The 10,661-nt window shown below is 32.4% G+C and overlaps 1 protein-coding gene across 1 annotated transcript in view; it reads left to right on the top strand.

Annotated features, from left to right (window-relative positions):
* Window positions 1-9,109, top strand: part of LOC111621274 (NADH dehydrogenase [ubiquinone] flavoprotein 1, mitochondrial-like) — a 35,588-nt gene extending 26,479 nt beyond the window's left edge. The window contains exons 9-12 of the mRNA XM_023363359.1: window positions 2,763-2,916; window positions 3,710-3,764; window positions 7,589-7,698; window positions 8,887-9,109. Coding sequence (XP_023219127.1) covers window positions 2,763-2,916; window positions 3,710-3,764; window positions 7,589-7,698; window positions 8,887-8,976 — 409 coding nt within the window. The 3' untranslated portion in view covers window positions 8,977-9,109. The remainder of the gene's footprint in view (window positions 1-2,762; window positions 2,917-3,709; window positions 3,765-7,588; window positions 7,699-8,886) is intronic.
* Window positions 9,110-10,661: the final 1,552 nt, after the last annotated feature.

Genomic DNA, 10,661 nt, shown 5'->3' with positions numbered 1-10,661 from the left:
AGAAAGCCTACGTACAACCCGATATTTATCCCATGGAATTCACACGACCCGCCTAAGTATAAGCTAGCAGCATTCCGGGCGCTCATCGCGCGAGCTTATTCGCACTGCAGCAGTACCCAGGACAGAAACGAAGAGCTCGGTTATATCAATAAATTAGCTAAGAGACACGGGATTAATACTAAAGCTATAAAAAGCCTATGTAAGACACGTAGCAAGATGAGAAGTCTACAAAATACAGAAGAGTTCACAACGATGGAGTACAAGGCCTCGCTAAGCAACGTATATAGGCGAATAGGAGCTGCTACAAAGAAAAGAATAGTATACAAAAGGAGTCCCACTATTTATCAGTTGCTAAGGGCAGACAAAGATGCTGTGGACAAGAACACTATTCCAGGAGTCTACAGAATCCCGGTTACAGACACACGGAGGCAGAATATGATGTTCTACATCGGGGCTACCGGAAGATCCATCAAACAAAGGCTGTTAGAGCATCAGAGAAATATAAGAAAAGAGCAGCCATGCACAGCGCTGGCGACGTACGTCTTAGCCGACCCACAAGAGGTCAAAGCGGAGTGGGACCAAGCTAAATTGGTACAAATAGTACGCGACAGAAAGCACCTCAGATACGCCGAAGCCTGGCATATCTGCAAAACAAGCCAAAAAGGTTTAGCTATCAACTTCCGGGATGCAAGCAAAATATCGGCAGCATGGCGAACATGCATAGCATAGCGGCAACTCTCTTGACTCTTGTTTCTATATGCACTTTATTGTATTTTAATGTATTTACGGGCATTATTTTAACACTTTATTGTGTTTTAATGTATTTATTGGTATTATGTTAACTATTTATAGCCAATATGTAGAGATGGCGCTTATACGATAGAATATCTTTTTAAAAACGTTCCAAAAATAACGCTTGTATCGGTAATGCAAATTTTTAATTCGAAGTTCGATTTTTCAGTTTTTCTTGATAAAGGCCATTGAATATGGTCGAAAACGTTTGAATTTATCTATTAAATTACGGCTGCATATGTAAAGGTTTGTTTGAGTGTATTTACAAATGAATATAATATAAAAACTTAAATTATGAAGTTTGAATTTATTCTTAATTAAAGTTGTTTGGCTGATTTATTTCTCTTATTCCATGAGCTTTTTTAATTATACCCATTGTGGGTTTGGCCAGGTTCATAATGAAGGTGATCAAATGGTGAAAGACAAGGCTCAATAAATCCAGGACAGACTACTCATTAAAAATTCCTAAGATTCCTGATCTTCATTTGGGTTTTCCAGAGTGGCAGGTTGATGTCTACTGCCTCAGTCATTCAGCTGTCATATTAGAAGTTTTTAGTTAAAAGTTAAGAATAACTTGATTCTTAATTGTCAAATATATTATGTAAGATAATTATGAAGTGATGAAGATTTTCATAGATCATTCATTCATTTGATGATTTTGTAAACTTTATTACAGTTTTGTAAACTTTACTTTAAAAATAGTAATGATATAAAATACTATAATTTAATGCAGTATTTAAATTGGAATTTGCTCTTTTCTTTTATTTACAAAGTATCTTGTAATGTGCGATGGCTCGTCAGTGGCCGAGTTAATACAACCAACAAGCACTGGTTGTGGGTTCATCCCTGGCCAAGTGGAGCTTTCTGGATTTTTTCACATGTCTAATGCCTAAATATGGGCCAGTTTCTCACATAAAGTCGTCTTGAGAGGCCCCTCCCTCTCATTGTCATGTTGCGTTTCCCTAACCCATCAAACTATAATTTAATATGTAATGATTACATTTACTATTTATACCACAAGAATTACAAAATGGCAATGGATTTAACTTTTAACTATTGGATAGGGTTTTTCAATATGCAATCTTGACAATAACATACATTCTTCTTTATTATCTAGCAATTATTTGTTTACATCACATGATCTCAAGTAGCATATATTACAGTAGAGTGTTGTTTATCCGAATCAATTGGGGACTGGGGTTGTTTGGATAACCAATTATGTACAAAAAAATACATTAACCTATCCCGTGTTGAAATTTTTCTCCGTTGCGTGTCGCTTTGCGTTGAATTTTCGTCAATGTTAAGCCTAATGTAAACTTTTTAAATTAATAATCGTGGCTATTGTATCGTTAAAAATTATTTCTTTATTTTTTACAAACAAAATAAATATATTGAAAAATATAAAAACAAAAAAAAAAATTATATTTTAGAAGTTAATCTAGTATCAAAAACGTTCAATTCAGCATGACACATAGTCCTCAGAAAAACACCACACAAAAGTGAGAGTGCTGCCAGCTAAAACACATACACAAACAAAAAATATTGGAGTAGCCCAAGATATAGCCAAAGATTGCAGTGCCACATCACTAGCGAAAATTTAAATTTGCTGACTGGAATTCTTTCGGATGAACAACACTCTACTGTATTGACTAAGCTTTTGCTGTTAATAACAGATGCAGCACTTGCTGACAAGTAGACCACTATTGCTCAGAACTGATAACATCTTTGTATTTTCAGTATAATTTCAAGCTCCTATATTTTTCTTCATAATTTAATGTTTACTCCATTAATACCCAAAATAAAGTGTGTCTTTGGCATTCCAAATATATGATATCTGAAAAATGAATATGATTATTAATTAGATCACTATTGCTCCTAGGTCTTGATTTGTTAAGGGACTTCTAACTTAAATGCATTTATTTGAATTTTAACTTCTGTTGTTATATTGATATAATTTTTTTTGTTTACAGTGTATGTGATAATGTTCTAATGGATTTTGATGCATTGATTGAAGTACAGTCTGGATTAGGAACTGCTGCTCTCATTGTGATGAACAAACAGACAGATATTATAAAAGCTATTGCTCGTTTAATAGAATTTTACAAACATGAAAGCTGTGGTCAGGTGAGTTTTGAAATAAGAAATTTGGATTTTTGTTTTAAAAATTAGCATATTTTATAATCAAAGATTTTTCTGACTCTTCTCTTATGTTTGCTAATTGTTAACCAATCTAATAAGTATATCTTCCACTAGAAATTTGTTTTGGTTATTGGGTTGCAATTTGAAAAAATTGTACACCTATAAATTCTAACTGTTGTTCTTCCATCTGTCCATTCATCCGTCCTTCCGCAATCTTGGAAAGAGTTAGATAAATGAAAGCTGAGACCAGGTATGGAAAGCTTAGGGGCAGAAGGCCATGATTAACTATATATAAATTTCTGATTTGCACCTGAAGTCATGTTATTTCAGTTAAAAAATTTTTCACTGTAAGGAATTAGATAGATGACCAGCACAACTGTATTGCTAATGGAAAAGTATGATGTATAGGAGCAAGATACTACTAATTTTTGAGGTGGAGAGCATATATTTTAAATTAAAATAAATCAAAAATCACGTGTATCTCCAGTAGGATCAGACTAAATGACAATTTTACTCATTATTAGTATTTACAATATTTTTATAAAACCCATCCTTACAATCAAAATTTAATTTTTTTAATAAAATATCATAACAGATGGCACCACCAAATATTGTTGGAAAAGCTAAGCAATTCATTGCTGGATTTTTTTTAATGTTAACATTTTATTTCAATGAATTTTAACATATTAAATTTAAATCTTATACTTTTCTTTAAAAATTTTAAGTAATGTTTTAAATACTCAAATATTATTGTAACTTAATATTTTTTTTTTTTTAGTGTACTCCATGCAGAGAAGGTGTTGGATGGATGAATAAAATAATGGCAAGATTTGGTAAGTTATTACAATTTGTAATAAATTTATTATATGATCATTATCCCATGATCACATCAGTTTTTTTTCCACATATTTGCTGTACCTCAAATCTGACAATTTTGAATAATTCTGTGATGAATCTTTTGTGCACTTGATAAATATCAATATTCTTCATTATTTACTCTTGTAATGTGCGATGGCTCGTCAGTGGCCGAGTTAATACAACCAACAAGCACTGGTTGTGGGTTCATCCCTGGCCAAGTGGAGCTTTCTGGATTTTTTCACATGTCTAATGCCTAAATATGGGCCAGTTTCTCACATAAAGTCGTCTTGAGAGGCCCCTCCCTCTCACTGTCATGTTGCGTTNTTTATTATATATTATTTTTTTTATAAAAATAATATATCTCATAAACTAAATAAATGGGTTATAAAAACTAAAAAGGGTTATAAAAAAATGCTATATATCATGGTTAAAATGGTATATATAATGGTAAAAATGGTACCTGGTATATAGCCCTATAGGGCTATACCAAGGGCATTGTTTACAGAACAATGCTGCTGTTAGCCCTATGAAGTTCATACTTTCAAACTTTGCAGTAGTTTGGGCTAATGTGAAATGAGTTCAGTTGGAAATAAATGATGAGAGAGTTGAGCTGTTTCTCAGAAGAACCAGAAAATGATTTTTCTGTATTTTTTAAGGATAATGTAAAGCTGTGGAAACATTTAAGTTATTGAAGGTCATAGTGCCTCGGGCTACCTTACAGAGCCAAGTGTTCAAGATCTTAATGACTTGCACACTATGCATGTCATGTCTACCTCTTTCAGCAATCAGCACAGATGTCATTTTTGATGGCATTAATGTGGAAAATTGCCTTCATGTGATCATATGACAATAAGGAAAAATTGTACATGATTGTATGTGAAAGATGGTGATTTTTTCCACAGTGGTTTTTGATTATCTGTGATGAGCAGAAACTTTTTTTTACTGAAATTTGTACACAGATGGATAGCATGTAGCATGAGGATATCATGAAAGCACAGCTAAGTAAGTCAATTTGATAAAAAAATCCCCACAAAAAAAGTAATAGGTATGGAAAATTTTCATTAACTCATGATTGTGGGTTAATATAAGGTAATAATTATAGTTCCTTAACTTTTTAAAAGTTATTTCTTTCTTTGTAATAAGTCATAATCATTAAACTTTTTTAAACATATATATCAAAAAAAATTATTACTCTTCAATAAAAAATTACTCATTTTTAGTTATTTTCTATTGAAGAACAAATATTTTTTAATACAGTAAAACTTGCAAAAGATTGAATCTCTCAATGATGGAAGGTTAATAGGCATTGAATCAAAGTTTGATCAAAACATTAGAAATAAAATCAAATCTATCAATAATTATTTTGCTTATATGATGATGGATCTTAGGAAATAGTTTAGTTAAATGTTATAGCAGCTGACATAACAATTTGATAAATTGTTACAAAGGCATAATATACATGATTTAAGTCTAATGACACAATTATACATATATTACAATTAATACTAAGGACAAGAATCTAATACAAAATAACAAAGTGAAATATTTTAAAAATTAGTTAACTTCAATAAATAATCTCAAATACTTGCATTAAATATTACATCAAGTTTAGATTTAAATATCATTAGTTCCTATACATGTCAACAAAGATTATCTCCCACTTTTCAAATCAAAATATGGAAAGAGTTCTTCCTTTGAAATCTTTGTGAGAGATTTCTTTGGTTGGCTACATTTAGAAAACCTTTCAGCATGTAAAATAAGAAACTTGATTTTATGTTTGGTTTTTCCAAAACCTTCAGAAAATACATTTTCAGCTTTTATCTGCACTTAAGCAACATTTTAACACTTGCATTCCTAGCCAAAGTCCAATTTTGATTTTAAGACCAGGTGGGAAGATTAATCTGCTTTTCCAATATATTAACACATTTTAAAAAGAACATATTAACAAAAATATGAATGCAGAGATATCTTAAATCTATCAATCTGGAATTTGAGCAAGTAAACCATCTGAGATGGCATCTATAAGTTACATTTTCGGTGAGAAAACACAAATATGTTTTTACTTAGAACACATGATTGATATGTACTCATTCTTTTTTGATTGAGAATATATACATGAATGAATATCATATTTTCTTTATCTTTTTATTTTGAGGTAACTTCAATAAATATAGCAAATTCTACAGCTAGATTGACTCTTGTAATAATGTATATTTACATCTTAAATCAGTGGCTAGGCTATCTCTTGTTCTGGCTTGCCTACGATGGAAAATCTGACTAAGCTGGACAAGTTTATAGGGTCTCTTGCAATTCTGGCTTTCACAGGTTTTACTGTATATACTTTTAATTTTCAGATACATTGGATTAATCAAGTTCTAAAAAATATGTAAAGTAATGAGACTTTTTCTGTAAATATCTGTATTCATAATTAATTACAAATCAACTGTGTCCTTCAAAATAGTCCTCTTGGGAAGTGACACAGCACCTGAGACATTGCTTCCACTCTTCATAGCAGTGCTGAAATGCAGAAAGCAGAATGGCTTTCAACTGGTCAGTTACAGCCTGTTTTATGTTTTCTGTCATGCCAAAATGATGTCCTTTGAGGTGTTGTTTCAGTCTGGGGAAGAGAAAGTAGTCACATGATGCAGCATCCAGGTCTCTTTGATGTTTGACCTCATGCGAGCAACTCATTTTTGCAGCCTTTCAAGAACCTCACAGTAAAAATGCTGAGTGACAGTTTGTCCTTGAGGCATGAATTCTTTATGGACAATTCTATTGCTGTCAAAGAAGCACATGAACATGAGTTTGATCTACAACTTGCTCATTCTCACTTTTTCTGGCTGTGGGAAGGTTGCTGTGTGCTGCTCCTCACTTTGGTGTTTTGTTTCTGGATCGTACTCAAAGATCCTTGTTTCATCACCCATAATGAAATTTGTGAGGAAATCTGGATATTTTCAATTCGATCCAGAAGATCACAGCACACTTTCTTCCTCTTGTCTTTTTGGTGAGAAGTGCAGTTTTTGGGGATCATTTTTGCACAAATTTTTCTCATTCACAATTCATTGGCCAAAATTTGATGAACATTTGTGTGGTTCAAATTCAGCTCATCTGCAATCAATCTGACGGTTAACTAAGTCAGATTGCACAAGGTGTCTGATTTGTTCCACATTTGCATCAGTTTGTGAAGTTGATGGCCTTCCTGGCTGACAGTCATCTTCAACAGATTCTCAGCCTTTTGAAAATGTTTTAAACCATTAAAAAATCTGGGCTCTTGACAAAGCAGTCTTCCCATAGGCCTGTTGAAGTTTTGCAAATGTTTCAGTGGCATTGTCTCTGAGTTTGAAACAAAACCTGGTCGCCCAATGTTGTTCGTAACTATGTTCACTCATTTTTGGAATGCACAACAAAATAGCACTTTGCAAAATATGCATTCAGTCCACTGGTTAATGTGACAAGATTTTCAATTAAACTGAAGCTATAAGGCATGTTGTCCTTACATCACTGGCTAGAAGAACCCAAGTGTTGCCAGATCATTTGCTATGAAACCAGTCTCATTACTTTATTTACAGACCTCGTATATTGTTTTAGTTATGAAAATAAATTTTAACATAAAGTAGCATAAAATTAATTAAATAATTACCTTACCATTAAAGATTTATACTACTATTACAGACACTTGTAATATTGTAATATTATAGTTTAATATTAATAATATTACAGACACTTGTAATATTATAGTTTAATATTTATATTTCTTTTATGTGATGGTAGTATACATATATATTTTTTAACTTTATAGTGGATGGAAATGCAAAAACAGATGAAATAGATATGATTTATGAGCTAAGCAAACAGATTGAAGGTCATACTATTTGTGCTCTAGGAGATGGTGCAGCATGGCCTGTACAGGTAAGTGTAATATAACAAGATAACTTTTAAAATTTGCTAAACCAATACTTATTCTCATACAACTTTTATTTCCTAGTAGTATAATTTAATTATACATACATAAACTCATGCTTATAATCCAAAAAGGGTGAGCAGCAAGCAAAAGGAAACTACAATCCTATAAAACATTCATTCAACAACCTTTTCCATACCCTACCTGTCCAGACACACCTCTTTTGCTTCAGATACACTCATGTCTCTTCTAGTAAACTTCTTCACATTCTCTTTCTGACTTAAGAGATTTATTTTCACTTTCAATAGTCTCTTCTCATTATGTCACACACTCCTCTGAAATACTTCATCTCACATACAACTCCTGTTTTTTCTTCTGCATATCCAAATTTCATTATTATATATGAGCACAGGCACCACAACATCCCATAAACAGTCATTTGTGCCTCTGGAAATCCACTTATCCTTTGCAAATTTACTCATTGCACCACCCGAAATCCTGCATTCACTCTTCTGTAATTTAATTATTAATAATAATAATTAAACTTTCAAAAAACATGATTATAATGAAAAAGGATATTTAAAAAATATTTTTAATTGTTAATCTTCACTTTTATATGGAGAATTAAATATATGTTTGTATAAATTATGATTCTTCTTATAGTTTACAAATAAAAGTAGTATCATTTATTGTTTATAGAATTTTTTGACTTGAAAACAGTTTACTCTTACCTCTTACAGAAATATACTTGAAAAAGGCTTATTATAACATCTTTCAATTTTTGCTTATAGTTTTTTTCTGTCTCTTAGATGATTTGCCTTTAAAAAAATTTACATTGCAATGCAATTATCATTTGATAATTAAATATAAGATATAAAAAATTAATTGATTTCTACGAATGTGTGGAAATAGGAATAATTATGATTTTAACATTTCTCAATATATCCTTGAAATCATTTTGATTGTATCTTTCTACATACTACTATTCTTTGTTTTATAAACCATACTGGTACAGAAATTAAAGTTTTTTATCCTTTCGTTCAAAAGTTTCCATTTTTTAATTTTTCCAGAATTTAACTTAGAAAGATAGATTTTAAGAAATGCCATTTAATTAAGCTAATGTACTGTACATAACAACAAATTGATCAAATTTTGAAATTTACTTGTGAAAACAACTGAAGTTTTGTATTTTTCAGGGGCTGGTTCGACATTTCAGACCCATTATTGAAGAACGGATTGCAGAATTCAATGCCAAGAACAAAGAAAAATATGGTGTAAAGCAATGAAGAACTTGTTTCTGTAGAGACTGTTTATTTAATTTTTTAATATATTATTGGATGTTGTTACCTATTGAAAAGTAAGTTTGGTAGATTTTATCATTGGACCAGAAACAGAGTAAATAAAACCATTAGTAGACCAGTCAATTGTTTATTTCTACTTGCCAATATGACAAAACTATAAATATTCCAGATTTCTCAATAATTGCTCAGTTAAGTTGTTTTATATGATAGAATATCAAGATAATCCTCCACAAGTTAATAGTTCACTACTTATAAATGTTTAATGTTTGCTGATTTACTTTATCCAATCATATAGTCAATCTAATTTTCTGTTGATGCATTATGTAAATTTATATTCACTCATTAATATTTCTAATTATTAATTCAGAAATAAAAAATAATTTTTTAATAAAAAAATTAGTTTTATATATTTCAAATATGCATTTTTATTGCATACAAGATATTTACCAAGGAATAAAACATCGTTTACAAATGAAATATATATCAAACAAGTTATTATTTATTGTGACATTGTCACAATGCTGGGCTGAAGTTTTTAATCGTGTTTTTAATTTATTTAATTTAAAAAAATATGTGCACTACGTTAAATTAGTAGTGTCTTGCCTCTGTACACTATACAGTGGAACCCCGGTGAACGTTATCCGTTCCACAAGTCCGTTCGTTAACCGAATTGTTCGTTAACAGAAGCCATTTTTCCCATAGAAATTAATGCAAATACAATTAATCCGTTCTAGACGTCAGTATTTTTGTAATTTTATTTGTAAAATGGGTTTTCTTTACTGAAAATATAGGAAAACGTGCTCATAAACAGTCGATCTAGGTTAAATTTTCGGAAAAGGAGAAAGATTTGACGGGTATAAAAACATCACATACGGTCGTTAAAGTTCTAAAATCACAGATAGCAGAAACAATAGGCTAAATTATGAGCGAAAAGCTTATAGGTTTATCAACAATCTCTGATCAGAGTTGACAAACAGGTGTCAAATAAACGCCTCGGAACAAACCTTTCTCGTGACCTGATCTGGTTTCGGTTTTCACCTGGAAACAAAGAAGAAAACAATCGGGAAGCGAGGAATGGGACGCGGGACTAATCGTAAGGTGAGATTCAAGGAAGAAATACTATAAAAACCCCGAATCTCGAGGTCAAAACGCAGTTTCCCTAAAAATTCTATGGAGATTAATCTGTGTCGTCTTCATCTGGATTAAGCCTGAAGTCGTGCCCGCTAAAATTTGTGTTGTGTCTCGCGGACCGCTCCAGTTGTTGCAGCTCTGTCACCTACCATCGCTTCTGTGACCAAGCGAACCCATCTCGTCCGCTCTGGGGCTACGACTGATCAGCTTGCACTATCGTAGGACCAGCGATACGCCACTCCTCAGTGCCGAGAGAAAATACTNCACATCTCAGTGTTGAAAAAAAGCGCGTAGAGATGCAGCGCGCCCCATCACGCGGCTCCACCTCGACCGTGAGGTGGGAGCGGGCCCGTCGCACGGCCAGTCGACTGCGGTACCGCCCCCGAGGTTTTATAAGCCTGTAGCCCGCCTTCGGGCATTTTCGCCCGGTATTTGTTACCGTAATAATTAGGAGTACAAGTAAATATTCGAGGCAACGGAAGCGAATGCAACAGGTAATGGTCGTTATTGACAATATTCGAAATCCGAATCGACTTCGT

This window comes from Centruroides sculpturatus, unplaced genomic scaffold (assembly GCF_000671375.1).
Source record: "Centruroides sculpturatus isolate CEXI.00-Female unplaced genomic scaffold, Cexi_2.0 scaffold271, whole genome shotgun sequence".
Lineage (NCBI taxonomy): Eukaryota > Metazoa > Arthropoda > Arachnida > Scorpiones > Buthidae > Centruroides > Centruroides sculpturatus.
The sequence above is the reverse complement of the archived record's forward strand: the minus strand, read 5'-3'. Positions and strand labels throughout refer to the sequence as shown.